This window comes from Ochotona princeps, chromosome 1, assembly GCF_030435755.1.
Source record: "Ochotona princeps isolate mOchPri1 chromosome 1, mOchPri1.hap1, whole genome shotgun sequence".
Classification (NCBI taxonomy): Eukaryota; Metazoa; Chordata; class Mammalia; order Lagomorpha; family Ochotonidae; genus Ochotona; species Ochotona princeps.
The window spans coordinates 120,623,574-120,647,047 of NC_080832.1; the positions used below are offsets into that span (position 1 = coordinate 120,623,574).

Below are 23,474 nucleotides of genomic sequence, written 5' to 3' on the forward strand. Positions count from 1 at the left end.
TGCACTTTCAGAATTCTGAGTGAAGCAGCCATCAGTTTCTGCTGACCGTTTTACTGCCTTCATCGTTAGATACAAGTACGCATGATTAATAACCTCCAAGTATCTGAATCCATGGACTAGCAGTCTGGGAAGCTCTGTGACTGCCACGAGAAGGCCTTCAGGAGCCACAGGGCTGTTCCTAGCGGTTTGGGAGGAGGCTCCGGTTTGCTGCAAGTCCATCTGGCCGTGGGCTGCTTCGCACTTCCATCCTCCTGTCGGCCTGCGGGGTCTTCTTGGGTAAAGAGGCCATCTAAATCAAGCAGGGAAGCAACTCAGATTTGTGCCTGAAAGTTTTTATCATGGTAGTGTCAACTTCAAGTACAAAGAAACATTTCATTTTGGTTGCAACAAAAGCTTTGCCTAAGAATCAACATCTAATAGCCTGCCACAGTGTTCTACATGACACATAAGCATGCTTCAGATGGTTCAGGAAAAAACATTCAATTATGAAAAGTATATGCATTTTAAAAACTGTAGCCATGAACATTTTAAAGTATCTCTACTGTGCTAGGCACTATGCTTACAACGCGCCTCACACATTAGTTATTTCAATGCTTTGAAGTGAGTATTGCCCAAATTCCTAAACCTCCCTCGGTTTCCACATCTTGTCAAGCAATTTGCACGGGGTCACAAAGCCTGTGAGACCAGAGCCAGAACGTGAGACTTCCGCAATACTCCTATGAGCCACACCCTTCATACCACAGCAGGCAGGGGAGCTTCCAGCTGTCGTCCGAGGAAGGAGAGCAAACGTCTCCAGATGAGGCCACTTCCCATAAACATGATTCCGGTAACCAGCCAGAACATTCTATGGTCCTAGGAGAAAACAGTTCATGCAGTCACCAACTGCTAGGTGCCACGGAAAATTCCCTGTACTATTCCTGCCCCCGAGTTTACAAGCAGTTTATTTGGTACTGTGCAGCCCCCCTTTCTGTTAAAAACTTAGGCTAAGGAAAGCACCAGAATACACCAGCAGGAAGTATGCTGTGAGAAGGGCATACATTTTTTTTTTTAGTCACAGCCAACAGAGCTGCTTTTCTATTTCTAACCGGTCAAGCATGTTTTCACGTACTTTTCTGCTCAGTACAGTTCTCAAACTAGGTTTCAGTGCCTGGGGCACTGAACACCTGCGAATGGTTTAAATAATCAATGGAAATTATATAAAAGAAAGTTTATATATCCATGGATGGTAGTAACAAGACTAGGACATTAAGGACATGAATCTAGAAAGTATTCAGACATATAGCAAATATGCTTTAACAGAAAGAATCACAAATCTAAGTTCATCTTGCACAGCCAGGGCAGCAGCTGGTTATCCAGGTGGTTTGGTTATCTCCAGAGGTTGGGAACTCACTTGCCCCCATGATACCTGTTATATAACCGACCAGTTCTCACCGATGGAAATTTCTTGCCGTGAGCAGGATTCTTCAAAATTAACACGGTTACATGTTGCACATGAGTCAGAAGGCGTGATTAAGAGGTAGCTGGTGTTAGAATACATTTCTGATCAACTGAAGGCCCTAGGTTCTTCTGTTTCACAGTAATTTGTGCCTGCTAAGTGTTAATCACTATAGACTGGATTCACAGAGAACCAAAGTCAGGGAATGCCAAAAACGTGATGCAATTCAGAAGCAAGCCACATCAGAGGCCAACCAAGCCCCAAATGCCATGGGCCTCTGGGAGCAGAGGTCTGGGCACATACAACCGTATAGCTTGGGGTAACAGCCAGTGAAAGGGCACAAAAAGCTGATGGCTGAGACAGATGGTACTACCCAGGTTTAAAATAAAACAACCTGAGAGTGGAGAGGTGAAAGCAGCCAGTGTGGAACGCTGGAGGAGCTGCACACGGGAGATGCAGCAGCAGCCAGGGCAAGCCCTCCGACTCAGGAGGCTCTGCACCTTGACCCTAAAGCTGAGTGCCACAGACTAGTTTCATAAAGTGACACTGATTACCTTTTTTTACATCACATTTACATTAAAAGATGCAAGCCTGAATACAGTAAAGAAAATGGTCCTGATGAGAGGGAATTACCAGCCTGGGGCGAACACAGAATAGGCCTGAGGGATGACTGGAACCCTGCACTCGGCACCCCAGTGGGCTAAATGCACATTCAGAGTCACGGCTGGGAGCCTGGTGAGAAGGGCTCAGATGTAAGAGAGAGCTGTGTGGAATGTGGTGAGCCAAACCACAAGGGAAGTCCTGGTTCAAATCCTAACTCTTATTTTCTAGCTTCATGCTAAACAAGTTTGCTACATTTTCTGAGCCTCACATTTTTCTATCTATAAATTATGGATGAATATTTCAGTTATAACGATTGAGCTAAATAAAGTGTGCACACTGAAACAATTAAAAAAATCAGAGTGGATGTTCCACATAGTGATTAAGGTGCAGCATGGTGGGGCTAGTGTTGTGGGAAAAGCTGCTGTCCTGTGATGCTGACATCCATGCGGGCACTGGTTCAGGTGCCAGCTACTCCAGTTCCAATCCAGCTCCCTATTGGTGGCCTGGTAAAGCAGCGCAAGATGGCACAAGTGCCTGGGGAGACCCAGAGGAAGCTCCTGGCTCCTGCTGGCTTCCTTCTGGCTCAACCCAGGCCCTTGCAGCCATCTGGGGCATGAACCAGCAGATGCAAGATCTCAGTCTCTCCATCTGGTTCTGCCTTGGAAATAGATAAAAATATATTTTAAAAGATACGTGACTTGATACACTTGCATCCTGCATCCGAGTGCTTAGAGTCGTGGCTCTGCTCCGGTCCAGTCTGTGGCTAATGTACACAATGAGGGCAGCTGGCACCTTGCCACTGAGCTCATGCCTCAGCCCAGCTTTGCCTTACTGTGGATACGCTGGGCATGTGACTTAGTGGATCTGACATGTCCCCTCTCTCTCCCTGTCATTGAAATAAATAAAACCAATTAACTCATTTTAAATAATAGTTAAAACATAAGCACTCTTCATGGACACTGCCTCAGAGTTTAACACTGGGTTATTAAACTTACCCTGTGGGTCACTGCAAGTAAGACATCAAGCCGACTGGGACAGACATACGCATGTTATAGTAGAGACTGACAATACTGTCCTGTCACACAATATGTACTTCCCAGATTAGTCTTAAAACAATATTAACAATTGACCTTCAACACAATAAAAAAGAATCCCTAAGTTACTGAAATGGTATCTTCTTACCTCTTCAAGGGATGATTCCAAATTCATTCCAAAAGCAACTCCCATTAGTCCAAAGAGAGAGAGAGAGAAGGTTCCCATGGTCAACTGCAGGTTCAACCTCATCATCACATTACGGTGGCTGGGAAAGAGAATTCTCAGATCAGAAGGGCCACTACGTAGAGCAGAATCACTAAATAAAAACCACGTGGGCTAAATCTATACTCTCGAAAAAAATTTTCTTTACAGTAGTTACAGATGCTGCTGGTACAACTCCTTCTAAAATGTTACTTCCTTGCAAACTTTACTTAAAATAATTTTTTGAAAGATTTGCAAGTCAGGGGCTGGCACAATGGCTCAACTGCCGAATCCTCCAAGTGCTGACATCCCACATGGATGCTGGCTTGTGTCCCAGCTGTTCCACTTCCCATCCAGCTCCCTGCTTGTGGCCTGAGAAAGCAGTGGAGGATGGCTCAGCTCCCTGGGACCCTGAACTCACGTGGGAGACTTTGAAAGAGGCTCCTGGCTCCCAGCTTCGGATCAGCTCAGCACTCACCACTGCATCTACCTATAAGGGGAGTGAACTAGTGAATGGAAGAATTTTCTGTCTACTTATCTCTATAAATCTGCCTTTCCAATGAAAATAAGTAAATCTTTAAAAAAAAAAAAAAAAGGTCAGAGTTAGAGATTTCCTCTCCACTGCAATGACCAGGGCCGAGTCAGGCTGAAGCTGGAGCCAGGAACTTCACCTGCGTCTCCCAGATGACTTGCAAGGACTCAAATAATATAGCCATTGTCCACTGCTTTTCCCAGGTCATCAGCAGGGAGCTGGATCAGAAGTGAGCAGCCAGGACATGAACCGGCATCCATATGGGATGCTCAGTATCACAGGGGTGGTTCTATCCAATTTGCCACAAAACAAGTCCTTTAAACAATTGCATTACAAAGACAGCACCTATGAACTGTTTTCTTACCTGTCCAAGTTGATGAAGATGATGCTCTGCGAGTCATCGATCAGTGCCCTGAGCTCTCGAGCCTCGTTGGAGAGGTCCTCAGCCAAGCGGTAGTAGTTCTCCAATAAGAGCTCCATCTCTTCTGCGTGGTCAATCCCGGAACTGCTCTTCTCACTTCAATTCAAACAGTTGGCTTTATTAACACACCCCAGGAAGTGCTTCATAGTTTCATACTCAAACTTCCTGGATTAGCATGTTCTATTCAACCACCAGTGAAAAACCTGGCCTTTGTTTTTCTAGGGTTGTGACTGAGGCCACTCTGAGTGACTGTCAGCTGATGCAAGATGCTACTCTGACAAGTTCCATCCCCCTACAAGCTAGTAAGCATCACTGTGTTCCAAGGCCCCAGGCTGAGACTAGCAAACATGTGCTACCACTGACAGACAAATCTAGGTTGTGACCCCTGATGAGTTACTGTAGATCCCAAACCGCTATCCGGTGAAACAAAACGCAGACAAAAAAGCACAAAGGCAATTTCCCTTTCAAAATATGTATGTAATGTCATCTCCATACAAGACAAAACACACAGCTGCTGCTTGCTTTATTTCCCCAGCAAAGACGCTAAGGTGACAGGGAATTCTGTACAAGGCAATTCGATTAAAAGGCAATGTGGAGCAGCTGAAGACAGGAATTAAGAATTACAGTGTTCAAAATAATTTTTTAAAAAGATGTATTATCTTATTTGAATGGCAGGGTTTCAGAGAGAGAAGGAAACACAAAGGTATTCCACCCACTGGTTCACTCCCTGGATGGCCAAAGCACCTGGGCTGGGCTGGGAGTTTCTTCTGGGGCTCCCACTGGAGGGCAGGGACTCAGGAACCTGGGCCATCTTCCACCGCTCTCCTGGGTGTATTAGCTGGATTACAAGGGGACTAGTTGGCACTTGAACACCCACGTGGGGTGCAGCTCACCCACTGCGACACAGCCCCAGCCCCTCAAATCTCTTACACTGTACCTACATTCTGTCTAGCCAAATTTTCAAAATGTTGTGAAGAATCTATATTGATCATGGAAATTCTACATAGAAAATGACCTAATTTCTGATATTGTTCTGCAAAGAACAACAATGAAACATTTAGGTATTTCAAAAGTAAAACATCAAAAGTGAAACAGTGAAGATAGCAACTGATGGATCAGGCACGATAGACTAGTGATTAAAGTCCTCACCTTGAACGCCCCGGGATCCCCTATGGGCGCTGGTTCATATCCCGGCAGCTCCACCTCCCTTCCAGCTCCCTGCTTGTGGCCTGGGAAAGCAGTCGAGGACAGCCCAAAGCCTTGGGACCCTGCACCTACGTGGGAGACCCAGAAGAAGCTCCTGGCTTAGCTTCAGATGTTGTGGCCACTTGGGGAGTGAATTAGTGGATCAAAAAATTTTCTGTTTCTGGCCTTCCAATAAAAATAAATGAATCTTAAAAACAAAAAAAGGAGCCGAGTTACATACTCAAAACAACTCATTTACCACACCCTCTTCACAAGAGCTGGGGGAACAAGGCCACAATGCCTGGGATTAAAAAGGGTTGTGAGCAGATGAACGAATCACCCTTTCAACAACTCTGGGAGCAGAGCACAATGTAGAGATATCCTGCTTAGGGAAAGGAGGGAATTCATCCTGGCATGGCAGGCCTGCCAAAGTAAAACGCAAAGCTGGGGAGGCCCACAGAGCACCACAGCACTCTGTGCCCAAGTCAGTACCCAAGGACTGAGCACCACAGCACTCTGTGCCCACGTCAGTACCCAAGGACTGAGCACCACAGCACTCTGTGCCCAAGTCAGTACCCAAGGACTGAGCACCACAGCACTCTGTGCCCACGTCAGTACCCAAGGACTGAGCACCACAGCACTCTGTGCCCAAGTCAGTACCCAAGGACTGAGCACAACAGCACTCTGTGCCCACGTCAGTACCCAAGGACTGAGCACCACAGCACTCTGTGCCCACGTCAGTACCCAAGGACTGAGCACCACAGCACTCTGTGCCCACGTCAGTACCCAAGGACTGAGCACCACAGCACTCTGTGCCCACGTCAGTACCCAAGGACTGAGCACCACAGCACTCTGTGCCCACGTCAGTACCCAAGGACTGAGCACCACAGCACTCTGTGCCCACGTCAGTACCCAAGGACTGAGCACCACAGCACTCTGTGCCCACGTCAGTACCCAAGGACTGAGCACCACAGCACTCTGTGCCCACGTCAGTACCCAAGGACTGAGCACCACAGCACTCTGTGCCCACGTCAGTACCCAAGGACTGAGCACCACAGCACTCTGTGCCCACGTCAGTACCCAAGGACTGAGCACCACAGCACTCTGTGCCCAAGTCAGTACCCAAGGACTGAGCACCACAGCACTCTGTGCCCAAGTCAGTACCCAAGGACTGAGCACCACAGCACTCTGTGCCCACGTCAGTACCCAAGGACTGAGCACCACAGCACTCTGTGCCCACGTCAGTACCCAAGGACTGAGCACCACAGCACTCTGTGCCCACGTCAGTACCCAAGGACTGAGCACCACAGCACTCTGTGCCCAAGTCAGTACCCAAGGACTGAGCACAACAGCACTCTGTGCCCACGTCAGTACCCAAGGACTGAGCACCACAGCTCCCAGGACCACATAAGAATCCACGGACTGAGCACCACAGCACTCTGTGCCCAAGTCAGTACCCAAGGACTGAGCACAACAGCACTCTGTGCCCAAGTCAGTACCCAAGGACTGAGCACCACAGCACTCTGTGCCCACGTCAGTACCCATGGACTGAGCACAACAGCACTCTGTGCCCACGTCAGTACCAAAGGACTGAGCACCACTATCCCCATGCCCACGTCAGTACCCATGGAGTTAGCACCACAGCTCCCATGCCCCATGTCAGTGCCCAAGGACAGAGCACACAGTCCTCATGCCCATGTCAGTACCCATGGACTGAGCACCCCAGCCCTGTGTCCACGTCAGTACCCAAGGACTGAGCCTCCAGAACTGTGTCAGCCAGGCAGCCTACAGTCTTCCTCCTTCAAACTCAGCACATCACCCAGGACGACCCCACCCTCTGGGGAGTGGGGCAGGAACTTGAGCACAGGATGAGAAGCTACAGAGCACAGAGAAGTACTATGCATACAGCACCTGCCATTCCCTGACGCCAAAGGGACTTCACTAGGTTATGAATGAGCAGGAGGTCCTGGCAGCTTGTGTGCCAGATACCTGAGGCATTTATACATTGGCACCCATCTCTCCAATCAAGGTGCTACCCTCAACTAGGTACATAGGCGGTGGTTCCACACTCCCATGATGCAGAAATCAACAGAAGCACCACACTTACAACTGAACACACCCCACAGAGCTGCCACTGAGCTTGCCTGGCTTAAGAAGCTGCGCCTCGGGCCCGGCGGCGTGGCCTAGCAGCTAAAGTCCTCGCCTTGAAAGCCCCGGGATCCCATATGGGCGCCGGTTCTAATCCCGGCTGCTCCACTTCCCATCCAGCTCCCTGCTTGTGGCCTGGGAAAGCAGTTGAGGACGGCCCAATGCATTGGGACCCTGCACCAGTGTGGGAGACCTAGAAGAGGTTCCAGATTCCCGGCATCGGATCGGCGCACATCGGCCCGTTGCGGTTCACTTGGGGAGTGAATCATCGGACGGAAGATCTTCCTCTCTGTCTCTCCTCCTCTGTGTATATCTGGCTGTAATAAAATGAATAAATCTTTAAAAAAAAAAAAAAAAAAAAAGCTGCGCCTCAACTGGCAGTGCAGTCCCACAACCCCTGCAACCTAGGCCACTGAGACACACCAGCCACACTAACGATATTGACTTCAGCTGAAGAAGCGACGGGGTTAGTAAAGCACCTACCTGGAACCAAAGCCAACACAGCACACCAATCAACACCCAAGAAAAACCCCTCTACTACACACAGGCTGCCCTGACGGAAGGGATGACCGATGCACCTAAACCAACCAGAGAGAGAGCAACAGGACGCCTCCCGAGGAACACAGTGACTCACAGTGACACGCCACGGAGAAAAGGCAGTTACAGGTTGCCCATGAAGGAGGAATGATGATGTCAAGGAAGCTGAAGGAGCATAAGAGAATACTAACAATCCCATGGCATAAGGGAGACAACATGACACCAGAGATTTAGCAGAGACATAAAAAAGTCAATCAGAAATCCTGGCAAGCAAGAACTCAGTAAGTAGAATTGAAAAGATGCAGCTGAGATTCTCAACAGGTTTGGGCAGGAAAAAAGCTTTCCAACTCCAAGTCCTTTTTGTTGTTGTTGTGTAAGTTAAGAAGACAATAGCTTCATGGGTGTTTCTTAAGCAAAAGAAAAGGCCGAATAAATCTATTCAGTGGAACAACTGCTGAAAACTTTGCACATTTGTAGAAAGATGCAGACACAGAGGCCCAGGAAGCCTAAAGGAGCTCCAAGCAATCCGGCACCCTTCCCTCCCCTCTGCTCTTCTCCCCCCAACCCCCCCTCCCAGAAAAAAAAATTGCCCCGAGGAATAATGTAACCAAACTATCGAAAACAAAACACAAATTGCTGGTGCCAGTGCTGTGTTGTGACACATCCGTGAAGATGCCCTCTGCAACTCCAGCCGTCTGCATGGCGCTGGTCTGGTTCTCAGTGGCTCCATTTCTGAGCCAAGCTGCCTGGGGAAAGCAGCCCAACATGGCCTAAGTGCTTGGGCTCCTGTCACCCACAGGGACCTGGCTGGAGTTCTGGGCTCCTGGCGTGCGCCTGGCTCAGCCCTGGCTGTTGTGGCCACTTGGGGAGTGACAGTAGCTGTGACCCTCGCCCACACCCGAACAAACACCACATGAGAGATCTCCGTGTGTGGTTCTTTCTGTGCCCTGAGATGCAGCTACTTTACACACTACACCCATTTGTGCAGTCACAGAATTCTCAGTTTTTGTGCACAAGACTCCCACAGGGTACTGTGTCTCTACTCAGCACCACGAGTCAGCCCCGCCCGGCACCAGCCACCTATGCAGTTCTCCACCTTGCCTGCTTACTTCTCAGGTCTGTGGGCAGGCTGGTCAGTACCCAATGTGTGCGGCTCCTTGCCCAGCCTCCGGTCTGGGCTCCAAGTCAGTGGGGAACATGGACCTATTTTCTTGATGGAATCAATGAGATGGTAAATTAGTGCAAAATACGGATGTATTTTCTTGCTGGAAGCAGTGAAATGTGTTTGCCATCAGGGTTTAGCAGACACCCATGGATATCCAGGCATGTGCTCATGCAAGCCCAGGTGCATACTGAGGTCACAGCTGTTTCAGGGTGTCCTCAGTCCCAGTGTGGCAGGCTTTGCCCGCTGATCACTGCCTCCAGCACGATGACATCCTCTGGTCTGGATACTGGGGGATTAATTCCTCTGGAGGAGTGAGGAATGTATTCTGCCTCCGCCCTGACCTCCGGGGACCTCACTCCTCTGTCTTGGCTCATGTATGAACATGGGGTTGGCGTAGTCCTGCGGGTTCCCATATCAGAGAACATCACCTGCTACTCTATCATCAGCACCTGTCCCATCTTTCTGCCAGAGAACTTCAGTTACAGGCTGCCACGCAGCAATGCTGTCTATGCCTTCTGGAAGCATGTCTACTACTGAGTTCTCTGTAACACTTGCCTGAATACAAGAACACCGAACACAAAGAAAAAATTCTAAAATGTGCATGGGTGAAAAGACAGATTATCTTCAGAGAATCTCCAATCAGACTTGGAGTTGACTTCTCATCAGAAACCCTACAGGCCAGGAAAGAGAGAAAAACACCAGGTCCCAACAGAAAGAAACTGCCAATCCTGAACACAGTACTCAGCAAAGCTTTCATTTACCTGAGGTGAAGACCTTCAAAACAAATTGAAAGAATTTTCCACCACCCACCCACCGACCCCTAAAATGCTGCTTAAGGATGTGCTACACACAGAGAGAATGATAATCATAACCAAAGAAGGCAGAGGATTTCCTAGTAAAGCTACAAAGTTCATCTAAAGCAAACGACAAGAGCTTTATGTTAAAAAGATAGAACCAAGTTGTCACCTGTTAATAGTAACACAAATGGCTTAAAATCTTCAATCAAAAAATACAGACTGGAGAACTGGGTTAAAAATAAGGCCTATCTATTTGCTGCCTACAAGAAACAAACCTTGCCAACAAAGATACACACAGACTGAAAGTGAAAGGATGGAAAACGATATTCCACACCAACAGAAAGGAAAAGTGAGTGGGTTTAGCCATCCTAATACTAATAAAATAGACTTTAAAACAAAAATATTAAAGGAAATCAAGGGCATTAAGTAAAACCAAAGGGATCAACTGAACAAGTAGACGTGACTATAGAAAATGTTTACGTATCCAAGGCCAGGGCACCTGTATGGATGTAACAGGACACAATAATAATGGGTGACTTCAATACCCCACTTTCATCAGTGGACAGATCAACTAGACAGAAACTCAAACAGCAGAGCTTATCAACACCATGGATCAAATGGACCTAACTGATACCTATAGAACATTCCAACCCACAGATGCAGAATATACATTTCTCTAAACAATTCATTTATTTTTATTCGAAAATTTTTACAGAGAGGACACACAGGGAGGTCTTCCATCTGCTGATTCATTTCCCAAATGGCCACAACAGCAAGAGCAAAGGTGAAGTGAAGTCAGGAGCCAGGTCTTCCAGGTTTATGTGGGGGCTGGGACCCAAGCACCTACATCATCCTCTGCTGCTTTCCCCGGTCTTAAATAAGGAGCTGCAATGGAAGAGGAGCTGCCAAGACACAAACCAGCACCCCTATGGGATGCCAGTGCCACACGGAGAGAGAAAAAAAATAGAAAAAAAAAAGGGAGATCAAGACATTCTTGGAAATGAATGAAAATGACAGCCTAATACGTCACAACTCAGAGGACACAGTAAGAGCAGTGCTTGGAGGGGGTTCACAGCAATTAATACCTAGAATAAGAAACAAGAAAGGCATCAAATACACAACCAGTGCCTCTCCAGAACCCAGGAACAACAAACCAAAACACAAAACTAGTAGGAAGAAATAAATTTGAAACAAAAAAAAATATATATATACATATTAGTAAGTGAAGAGCTGTTTTTTTTTTAAGTAAACAAAATTGAAACACTACTGACCCAACTAACCAAAATAAAAAATGTGTGTGGGGGGAATATCAATAAAAAAAATCAGAGGAAAAGGAAATATGACAAATGTAACAGTCACAAAAGAATATCAGGAATTACTACAGCTATACTCCCACAAACTGGAAAATCTAGAAGAAATGGACAGATTTCTGGACAGACACAATCTATTGAAACTGAGTTATGAGGTCACTAAAAACCTAAAAGATCAATATTTAGAGACTGAATCAGCAGGTAAGACCTTCCTAACACAGAACAGCCCAGGAGATGGCTTCACTGCCGAATTCTGCTCAATTTCCTTAGAACTAATTCCAATTCTCAAGTTATTCAAAACAGCTGAAATGCAGGAACCCAACCCCCCCCCCGCCAAACCCCTTTTATGAGGGCAGTTATCACCAGAATTTTGAAATCAGGAAATACAAAGAAAAACCACAATAGGGTTCACCTCACCCCAGTGAGAATGGCTATCATATAGGAAACAGTAAATGTTGCAAGGATGAGGGGGCAAAGGTACCTTTAATCCATTATCAGTGGGAATCTAAACCAGTGCAATATTATGGAACACATACTGAGACTTCTCAGATAACTGAAAATACACCTACCATGTGACCCAGCCATCCCACTCCTGGGAGTTTATCCAGATGAAAGCAAATCAGCATATGAAAGTTATCTATACTGTTCTGTTTTCATCCCAGATGCTCATCAACTGGTGACTGAATAATGTGGTATATATACACTATGGAATACCCACTCGGCCACCAAAAAAGAATGCAATCTTTTCTTTGCAGCTGGAGACCATTATGCCTAGGGAAATAATCCAGTTTTCCCTGATCTGTATAATACACAGTCCCAAAATATAATCTATGAGTCAGACTGACATCTTGGTAGTTGATTATTATTGTATTCACTGAGGAATTTTTTTTTTCTACCAGTTAGGGGTTGATATTTTTGCCTAATGGAGTTTAAGGCTATGACTATGACTGTGAAGTAAAATGAAAATACACTATTGTAAAACTGAGCAGGAAAAGATTAAGACAGGAGGGAAGAATCTGGGCAGGAGGACGCCCTTCTCTTAGATGTGGCACGTAAACCTGAAGATTAGGGAGTTCCTGGCCTATTCATTCCCAAAGCCTTCTCTACAGGACTGCAGCTGGCGGTGGCTCCACACTGGGAAGGCTTCCCAACGTCCTCTCTTACTACTCTTCCTACAGATCTAATCGACTATCCTACAGGCTACACAGAAAAATACTTATAAAAAATTTAAGAAGTCATGAGCAAGTGGAAAGATCTCTATTCATGGATCAGAGGACTTAATATGATTAACATGTCCATAGGACCAAGTTGATGCACAGGTGCAATATAGTTCACATCAAAATACTAATGTCATTTTCACAGAACTAGAAAACACTGCTAAAATTCCTGTAGAAGCTCAGATGACCACACATAACGAAAGGACTTGTGAACAAAAGAACAAAGCTGGAGGAATCACAATGCCGGATTCCAAGATACAATACAAAACTACTGTAATTAAAATACCACCACAGTGGCACAGAAATAGAGTAGAACTGAATACAGATTCAGAAATTAATTCATGCCTTTACAGCCAAGTGATTCTGAACAAAGGCATCCACAGCATGGACTGAAGACCAGACAAGAAGGCAAAGGGCTGACACTCCTGAGCCCAACATCTCACCCTACATAAAAGCTGACTCCAAATGGATCAAACATCCAAACTCAACATCTGAAACTCCGAAAATACTAGGAAAAAAAACAGGGTGAACATTTCAGAAGCTGGCATATATGCTGGGTTTTCTTTTGGATACTACTCCAAAAACACAGGTAAGGAAGTAAAAACAGCTAACTATGAAGATAAACTAACAAGTTAACTAAGAAGATAAACTAAGAAGCTTCTCTAGAGCAAAGGAAAAAAAAAAAAAAAACAACACAAGAGACAACAGACATAATGGGATAAAAAGATTTTATGCAGGATTAGTATTGAGAATATAAAAAGAACTTTAAAAAATCCTAACAAATAATAAATTATAAAAAAAAAGGCAAAGGATCTGAATGCACATTTCTCAAAAAAAAAAAAAAAAAAAAAAGAAGAAATATAAATGGCCAACAATTAGAGAACAGCCATTAGGAAACTGCAAGTGAAAAACAAAATGAAGTATCAGCTTTCATCAGTTAGAAGAGTTTTTACCCAAAAGACAAACAAAGCACGTTCTCTCAAGAAAAGTTATTCTAACTGGTTACTCAAAACCATGTCAATTCCATAGTATTGCAAACTGCTGTTGATGTTATATTGGGACTCTTAATTGACTGGGATGATATTCTACCAGCTCTAACTTTGGACCAGAAATGGTCTCCCCAAGAAACTGGTCAACCCATCTGGACAGTAAGTAGCTGGACTCTATGCTTGGTATATGTTTGTAAGGAAAGAATCTTGATTGAATTTGAACTGTAATACTGCATCAAGGTGGAGGAATCCACCAGGGGGAGGGGAGGGAGAAGGGTGGGGGGATTCCCAGAGCCTATGAAACTGTCACATAATGCAAATTAATAAAAAAAAAAAAAAAGAAAAAAAGAAGTTATTCTAAACTAAGCACAATGATTAAGAGAGGTTGAGGAGAAAGGAGGTTTAGGAGAGCCGGATGACAGGTACCAAAACACAGACAGAAGTGACAAGTCCAGTGTTCTCCAGTACAGAGGGTGACTTCAGTTCATAGTAACATGACACATAGTTCACGAAGAACTAAGGGGAGGAGCTGGGAGGCTCCAAACCTAAAAGGAAGAACACTGAGTTGCCTGATATGTCCACGTGCTGAAATACTGTCCTTCACCCCAAGAAAATATACATCATTATACGGGGATGAGAAACATTTTGCTATACAACATACAGGTAGTATGCTGTCAGCTACTCTACCCTGACCTGACCATTCTGTATCAAACAGGTGTATTGAAAAGTTATAATGTATCCATAAATAGGTACAATTACCACGTCAATTAAAAATAATGTATTTTACAAAGTGAGCATTAACTTCAGTATGCACAAGCAAAATGAGTAAATGATTTCTAAATTCATTAGACAAAAATACAAGACTGACATTCTAAAATCAGACCAAGCTTACAGAATTTGTACCCATGCGCTACTCATCCTGCCCGGTCCCACTTTCTCCCTTCCAACATCATTCTCTCCCTCACTGCTCTGTTCCAGCTGCCAAGTTCCCACAACAGAGGTGTGCCAATCTGGTATTCATTCCTTGAAGACAAACCTAACTGTGTGCTGTCTTCGCATCTATTCCAGTCCAGTAACAGTGCAACACACTGGGAATCTCCTTGTATTACTGAATGAGATGTATAGGGATAAATCAAAATACAAGGATAGAAAACGTGTACATTGTCTAGGAAAATCATTCAATGAAGGACACAAGATTCACCTAAGGAAGAGTATGGTTTTACTTACAATACTTGTGGGTCACTCCATTTTGTCAGACAGAGCTCTTCCAGCATTTCTTCCTCATCCAAGATTTCCAAAATCGACTCTTTGAAAATTTTAATGTCTGTTTCTAATTCTGAAAGGCTGTAAGAACAATTGTGCAGACATATTAGTAGCCTACACTTACGAAAACATTAGACTATTAGAAAATCTCATTATGTAGCTCTACTTCAGCATACATTTATGGCAAAAACTGTTTTGAACAAATTTGATACAATGCATACAAAAGATTAAGAATTCCCAAAGTTTTTAATCAACTATACATTAATTGGTAAATTTCATCAACAAATTTCAGCGTTCATTTTGCTAATACACAAGAAACTAAGTGCCCATGTTGTGGCTAGCAGCCTAAGCCTCTGCCTGTGGTGGCTGCACCCATATGTTCACCAGGTCATGTCCCAGCTGCTCCACTTTCCATTGAGCTCCTTGCTAATGCACCTGGCAAAGCAGCGGAAAATGGTCCAAATGCTTGGGCCCCTATACTTCAGTGGAGAACCCAGAAGAAACTCCTGGCTTCAGCCCAGTCCTGGCCATCACAGCCATTTGGGGAGTGAACCAACAGATGGACAACCTGCTGTAACACTGCCTCCTAAATAAATAAGAAAACAAACTACTGACCTGATCATTTCAACGGTTAATTTTTAAAAGATTTTTATTGGAAAGTCAAATTTTATAGAGAGGAGAGACAAAGATCTTTCTTCCATTGGCTTCACTCCCCAAGTGGCTGCAATGGTCAGAGCTGAACCAATCTGAAGCCAGGAGCCAGGACATTCTTCGGGGTATCCCAGGCAGGTGCAGGGTCCCAAGGTTTTCGGTTGTCCTCTACTGAGTTCCCGGCCACAAGTAGGGAGCTGGAAGAGAAGTGGAGCATCCGGGATATGAACTGGAGCCTATATGGAATCCCATATAGGAACTGTGGCTGTAAGTAGTCCTGGTCAGGGAGGTAAGGGGACATCCTGGCTGGGTTGTAGTTCCAACAGTGAACACAAGAGCTGGAATACAGGCAGTGAACTGGGCTGGACAAGGCTGCAGTATACCTCATATGGGTGGAGACTGGGTCTGGGGTGTGCCAGACTGGGTTAGACTCTAGCACCCACTGGTGCTCACTAGAGCCAGGTTACATGTAGGACAGCCTGGGATAGGTCTTGCCTGAGCCACATTAAAGTTGGGTCTGGAGGTTGCTGAGCCACATTAAAGTTGGGTCTGGAGGCTGGTCAGACATGGCTGGGCTGCAGCATCCTACAGTAAGAGCCAGAATGGGGGTGAGCCAATCAGGCAAGGCCTTTCTGCACCTGCCAGGACAGGAGGTGGGCCAAGTCAGGATGAGCCAAGGACCAACCAGTGTGTACAAGATCTGACACTAGGGAGTGACCCATTAGAGAAGATTGTGGAACTCCTCTGACAGAACATAGTCCCTGCAGGTGAACACCAACAACTAATACTGGGAGCAGCCCAGACCAGGTCAGGTTGCAGTACCTGCTGGTATACACGTGTGTCAGGTAGGCCTAGGGACAGGCCAGGCTGGGCCAGTTCATACCATCAATTGGCAGACATGAGAACCAGAATGAGGCGTAGAACAGGCTAGGTTGTGCCACAACACCAGCCAGTTCACATTATGGCCAGGACTGTGGGCAGTCCAGTCTAGGCTAGTCTTCAACACCTGCCAGCATGAGCCGGAACTGGGGGGCATTCAGGGTCAAGCCAGGCAGCAATAAACACCAGCAAATGCCAAGGTGAGGTGGACCATACCAAACTGGGTCGCGGGGCCCACTAGCACATGAGACCCAGGTGGGGAGGTGAGCCCGGTAGGAGAGGCTGCAGGAATTCACCTGATGGGTCACTCCTCCCGCTGGCTAGTGTGAGAACTGGAACTGGGGCAGACCAGGCCTGGCAGGGCTACAGCACCCATTGGCCAGAATGTGAGGTGGGTTAGGGGAAGATCCACACTGGGATAACCAACTTTATTCATTGGATACACTGGTACATTCATGTAAGTGCATGATGGTAGGGTTTTGAGCAGAATCAGTTGGCAAGTGCTAGGAATGGGGGCAAGTCCTATTAAGTTAGACTGCAGAACCACCTGGAAAGTGCAAGATCTGGGCCCAGTAGGGAAACTGTGGGCACCTCTCTGATGGGCTGTAACTCCCACTAGTGAGCTTGAGAACCAGCGTTGTGGGCAGGTCTTGCTAAACAGGCAGTGGCACCCACCAACACAAGTGTGGGCTGAATAGTGGGGTCAGTTGGGCTGAGCTACACTGCAGTATCCACTGGTGTGTACAAAAGTTGAATAGATGTGGAGCAGACCTGCCCAGTCAGCAGCACACAATGGCATTTGCTGGTACCAGGGCTGGGGGCAGGCCTGGTAATGGTTACTGGGGGTCACTCCAACTGGGCTGCAGTTACTGCTGGTGTACATGAGGGCCAAGTATGTGGTATGCAGGGTTGGACTGGGCCACAGCATATTTGGATTGTGTATGGAATGGGGATGGGGCCCTACCCACCATCATCATTGCACAGTGGATGGGACTGGGGAGGTGTAGCAAACTTGGGGTCTGGGGATTAAAACTTCCAGCAGTCTGCTGGTGGGTGCCAGGCCGGGATTGTCTCCAAGCTCGGAGTCCTGATTCCAGCCATCGCATACATACCCTGGGCGGTGAGTGCACCATTAGGCGCCAGGCTCTGCCTGTTGACTGCCCGGCGGCCAGCTCTGGGGTTTTGGGGCTTTGAATTGCTGCTTAGGTAACTCCAAGTTAAGCCCACTGTACTTCTGGGACGTTAATCAATCCTAAAGACTCCCAACGACAGAGTAACTTTTCCTTTGAAGGTTAGCGAAGGTAATGAGACCTGGTAGGTTTGATGAGAGGGACCAGATGATCTTTATGGAAAGTCTGATATACTTCCTATCAATCCTGTGCAGAACTTATAATCACTGAACAAAGCTGAGCACCGAACACCAGTCCATGCAAAAGCTAAGGCTTGGGGCTTGTCTAGAATGATCACATCCTATTACCTGACATGATGACGGATCAGGAGACAGTTCACATTAGGCAGGGCCATGACATTAATCAGCACATGAGAAAACCACATCCAGGAGTAGATTCTGAGGGGGCTGTGTGGGCCAAACCCTGTGAACATCTAGCCCCACTGGTCAGCTCAAAAGTTGGGGTGGTGATGGACTAAGCTAGGTGTGACCAAGGAGTCTGCCATCACTCACAGGTATAGGAACCGATAACAGTCTAGACTGGTCAAGGCAGCAGCACCCGGATGTGCATCCTGAATAGGGTGTGGGGTGGGATGGGCTGCAATGTTCACCAGCTCATACAAGGCCAAATGGAAGGCCAGACTATGCTTGACACTGGCCTAAAACCCACTGGCATGTAGAGAACTGGGTCAGGGAGTGGGTCAAGTGGAGGAACTTGGGAAACTCCGCTGGAGGGTCACAACTCCTGCTGGTGAACACATGGTCCAGACCTGGGGGTCAGACAAGCTGGGCAAAGTAGCCCCAGTGCTGGCTAATGAGTGGATTAGTAATGGAAAGGGGCATACCAGGTAGGACTGAGCAAACCTTAGCCCACAAGCAAAATTAGCAATCAGGATGGAGCACAGGTCATGCCGAGCTAGACTCTTGCACCTACTAATCTGCGTGAGCCAGGGACACTAAGCCACAACATCTAAGGCAGGGGCCGGGACAGGTGAGGGGCTGTGCCAAGCTGAGTCAGAGCAACCACTTGGCATGCGCTCGATCTATGGCTGGGAACAGGCCCGGTTGGGGAGCTAAGAGAACACCCTAACTGGGTTGAGATTCCCACCGAGGAGGGAAGGGGCTGGAATGGGGGCTGAGTCCTGATCTGGATATGGCTATAGTCTCCCTTGGCACAAGTGTGGACTGCGATTGGAAGCACCAAGCCAGACTATATTCCAACACCATCTTGTGCTATGGAAGACCAGGGTAAATGTGGGATGCACTAGGCTAGGTCTCAACCCCTACTGAGCTATGTGTGAGCTGCATTTGGGTATGGATGAGCCGTGGCTATGCTGAAACATCCAACATTAAGAACCAGATTGGGTTGAAGGCCAGTCAAGAAAGGCCACTGTTCCTGCTAAGACAGGGGGTGGAATGAGTAGAGCTGGCTCATGGACCCATCAATATGTGTGAAATCTGGCACTGGGAGAGGTTCTGATGGAGCAGCCTGGCCAACTCCTCTGACAGGTCACAGTCCCTGCAGGTAAGCACAAGAAGCACAATAGGAAACATCCCAGAACAGGCCACGGACAGTTTCCCACTGGCATACATTTGGCATGGGTCGGGGTCAGACCAGGCTGAACCAGTTCATGTCATCTGCTGGCAAATTCAAGCACTAGAACAGAGTGTGGGTCAGGCCAGGTTTGGTAGCGATAAAAACCAGTGCACATTATGGAATGCCAAGGTGAGATGACCTGTACCAGATGTGGCCGCGGCGCACACCAGCACATGTGAGAACCAGGAAAGGGAGGGGATGATGCCGGCAGCGGGACTGTTGGGGGACCCCCCCCACTGCTGGACATCTGCTCCCACTGGATAGCGTGAGCGTTGGTTGGGTTGGGGGCAGACCAGACTAGACAGGGCTACAATACCTGTGGGCCTCATGTGGATTAGATCAGGGAAAAGCCAGGCTGGGCTGACTATTCCTACTGGTGCAAGCAAAAATTAGAGTGGGTGAGGGTTGGTTGGGCTTAGCTGCAGCATCAGCTGGCAGGGGATAGATCTGTCAAGTTAAATCTGTCAAGTTAAACCACAGAACCACCTGGAGTGTGCATAATTCGGGAGTGGAAGGGGCCTAGAAGGGAAATAGTGGACTGCTCCCTCTTGGGTTACCACTCCCACTGGAGGGCAACAAAACCAGGACAGGGGAAGGGGTGGCTAGACACAAAGGCACCCAACAGCATGTGTGTGGGTTGGATAGTGGAGCTGGTATGGTTGAACTAGGCTTTAATGCCCATTGACATGTATGAGAGCTGAATGGGATGGGGGACAGACTGGACTAGTCTGCTGCACATACTGGCAAACCGGAGTAGGGGTGGGCCTGGTGGGGGTTATTGTGGGTCTCTCCGACTAGGCTGCAGCTCCCACTGGTTTATGTGAGGGCCGAGTGTGTGCTGGGCAGAACCAGGCTGGACTGCAATACCCACTGCAGTGGAAGATAGGGCTGGAAATAGAACCGACCCAGCAATTACATCCACCAGCTGATTGGGGCAATGGACTGTACCAGGCCCTGTATTTGCAGGAACACACAAGAATCTGCTCTAGGATTACCTCAGGCAAAGTTTCTTTTGAGATCTCATCACCTGAACTGCCAGACTCAGAAACCTAACCATGAAAAGACAGAGGACAGGACAAGTCAGTCAACTACCTCAGCCATATGTTGGCAGTGAAAAACTGGGCAGACGGAGACTCTTAGATGGACTATGTCAATCAGTGGATTCTGCAGCAACCTCATCGTGCTTGGAATGGTGAGATTGGCAGCAATTCCTAAGTGTTGTCCTAAGTGCTGAACTATCAAAACCATTTGAGCAAGACCCTCAGAGCATGCCCCACATCAGGCACCTGCGATGGGTTGGGTGGGGCTTCTCCCATTATTTCCCTCTTTACCCCAGATACATAACAAAAACAATGTGGAGATGATGGTCTTAACCACTTTCCTGTAGCCCTTGAATCTTATTGCCCTAATTATGTAAAAAATGTCAAAAATCAAGAAAAAAAAAAAGAGAGAGAGAGATGGGGCTGGAGAAAGAACTGACCCAGCAATTACAACCACCAGATGAAGTGGGTGACAGACTGAGCTGGTCCCTATAATGACTGGCACACACAGGAGTCAGGTCTGGGGTCACCTCAGATGAAGTTTCTTTGAGGACCCACCCAACTAAACTACCCAACTCAGAATTCCAACCACGGGGAATATTGCAGGATCTGTATTCTGACCGTGGAGTGCATGTGTCAGAACTGGGCATCCTCAGCTGCTGAAGGCAGAGCAGTGGATGGTATGCCAGATGCACATGAGGGACATGGCAGTTCACTGGGGCCCGCAGAGGACATCTACTACATAGCAAAGGAGGGCAGAATGGAGACGTTAAGGTGGACTACGTCAGCCAATGGATCTTGGAAGGATAGCCTCATCCCTGGGACAACAAAATCAACAGCATTGCAGAACCATTGAAACCACCTGAGCAGTACCCTCAGAGCATGTTCCACATGGGGGACCCTGGGATAATATTGGGTGGCCATTTCCCAATCCAAGGTACTGATGTATTTAGGAGGCTGGGTGTGGCTTCTCCTCTTCTCTTCCCCTTTCCCCCAGATACAGGAAGAAGAAAAAGAAAATTGGAAACAACGGTCTCAACCACTTTCCCCTATTCCTCCACCCTTCTCACTCTAGTTGGTGGTCCACATGGGCATGCATCCTTCAGCTATGTAAACATCAAAAAAAAGGGGGGGGGGAGACATGTCTCTAACACCTACCTCAGTAAACCACCCATACCCACCTTTTGCCATTTTGTAGTAAGACATGCAGTTTGCTTCTGTCTACAGAAGAGTGTTTGGGATCCACTAAAGCTTCCAGTGTCTCAAGGATCAGTGGCTGCAGAATGTCGAGTTTCCCTTGAAGAGTGTTGATCTAGATAACAACATGACCTTTCGTAAGGATTAAAATAACCTTTTTAGAATACTTGGGATCAGCGATTCCTCTAATTAAACAAAGCAGTCCATAACAGCTGGAAACGGCCATAGCACTTGAGAACAGATCAGTGCTGCAAGGCCCCTTCTAAAGGCCTCCAACACTTGATCTCTTGGGTGCAAATAACTAAGCATAAAAGCATCACTAGGCTGACATGTGGCTGACAGGGAGTCATTCTTAGAATGACAACCACTCCTCTGATAGACTGATTACGAAAGGAATGGGGAATCGGTATATTAAAACCTGCCATTCCACAGTTAAAACAGGAACCAGGGCTTAGCACGATAGCCTAGTTGCTAAATCCTCGCCTTGTACATGCCAGGATCCCATATGGGCATGGGTTAGTGTCCTGGCTGCTCCATTCCCATCCAGCTCCCTGCTTGTGGCTAGGAAAGCAGTCAAGGCTAGCCCAAAGCCTTGGGACCCTGCACCCACATGGGAAGACTGGAAAGAAGCTCCTGGCTTCAGCTCAGCTCTGGCCATTGCTGGTCACATGGGGAGTGAACAAGTGGACAGAAGATCTTTCTATCTCCTTCTCTGTATATCTGCCTTTCCAATAAAAAAAAAAAACTTTTAAAAAAGAAACCAGTATGTCTTTTTTTGTATACAGAATACAACACAAAATAGCTATGATTAAAACTCTTGAAAATCCAAAGTTATTTTGGACTTTACAAAAGCAAACGCATGCTCCTTATTTAGGGTAACAGACATGGCTAATATTTAGCAGAAACACACCTACACAAATATAATTCATAAAATACTTCCATAGAAGTCATAAACTACATGAATTAAACAGTAAAATTGACAGAAAATTCTATCACAGTGTTTCATTTATTTGAAAAGCAGTGCATTAGACAGGGAGGGAGAGTCGGAGAGAGGTCATCATCCATGTACAGGCTCACTTCCCCAACTGCGAGAACAGCTAGGTCCATGCCAGGCTGAATACAGGAGCCGAGAATCCCACCCTCATTCTCCATGTGGGTGACAGGGGCCCAATTTCCAGGAGCATTAGCACAGAGCTGTGCTGGAAATTGGACAGCTGGCACTCACATCAGATGCCAGAATCACAAGCCACAGTTTAGCCCACTGTTCCACACTGCTGGATCTCACATCATGTTTTTCGCAGCACAATTACTGTGAAGCTAAGGGTCTTTGCAGCCAGTTCCTCCATACAATATCCTAATGGGGCAGAAAAGATAAAGTGCTTGTGGGGGGCCAGGAAAACGGTGAACCTCCTTTGCTCAGGGCTTGACAGGATTCCGTAGACATCTGATGATCACCATTTTAACAAAGCAGGGATTAGACAAATTTTGTGTGGTTTCTAGGTCAATCTGAGTCTTGAACAGCAACTTATATTTAGCTGTCTAAAGAGTCTGTACAGAAAATGATTTAATATTCACCATATTTAAATACTTACGTTTTACAGAAAAAATGGACTTCTTAAAACATTTATATGTAAATTTGTATCACATTTATAATTTAGGCATTTTTAATCACCATCCCTCAATAAGTATACAAATGTGTAAAGGGAAGCTGAGTCGACATGAGCCTCACTAGACGCTCTGTGGAAGTATTAGACGCAGAATCTTCAGTTCTAAGGACCATGACGTAAGTGCTATTATCATCCAGGACCATCTGGTATTTTGATGAAATTATCAATGTTTTCCTACTCAACGACATTTCAAAGCCGGAATACACCAACAGTTGCATAATGGGAGGCCTGACACAGGTACTCAGCCCAGTGGTTGAGAGGCCTGTGTCCCACACTGCAGTGCCTTGCTCCTGCCTCTAGCTTCTGGCAGATGCAGGCCCAGGGAGGCAGCCACTACAGCTCAAGGAACAGGGTTTCTACCACCCACAGGGAACACTTGGAATGGCTTGTGGGTTCTTGGCTCCTGACTATGGCTTGACCCAGTCCCAGCTACTGGG

The 23,474-nt window shown here is 46.8% G+C and overlaps 1 protein-coding gene across 1 annotated transcript in view; it reads right to left on the reverse strand.

The window, feature by feature from the left end:
- Window positions 1-26: 26 nt before the first annotated feature.
- The window catches only part of MRS2 (magnesium transporter MRS2), a 30,638-nt gene continuing 7,190 nt past the window's right edge, over window positions 27-23,474 (reverse strand). Inside the window, exons 6-11 of the mRNA XM_004593120.2 lie at window positions 21,355-21,485; window positions 14,803-14,919; window positions 4,171-4,323; window positions 3,221-3,338; window positions 739-852; window positions 27-289 (exon numbers count right to left, since the gene is read on the reverse strand). Of these exons, the coding sequence (XP_004593177.2) occupies window positions 179-289; window positions 739-852; window positions 3,221-3,338; window positions 4,171-4,323; window positions 14,803-14,919; window positions 21,355-21,485 (744 nt within the window). The 3' untranslated portion in view covers window positions 27-178. The remainder of the gene's footprint in view (window positions 290-738; window positions 853-3,220; window positions 3,339-4,170; window positions 4,324-14,802; window positions 14,920-21,354; window positions 21,486-23,474) is intronic.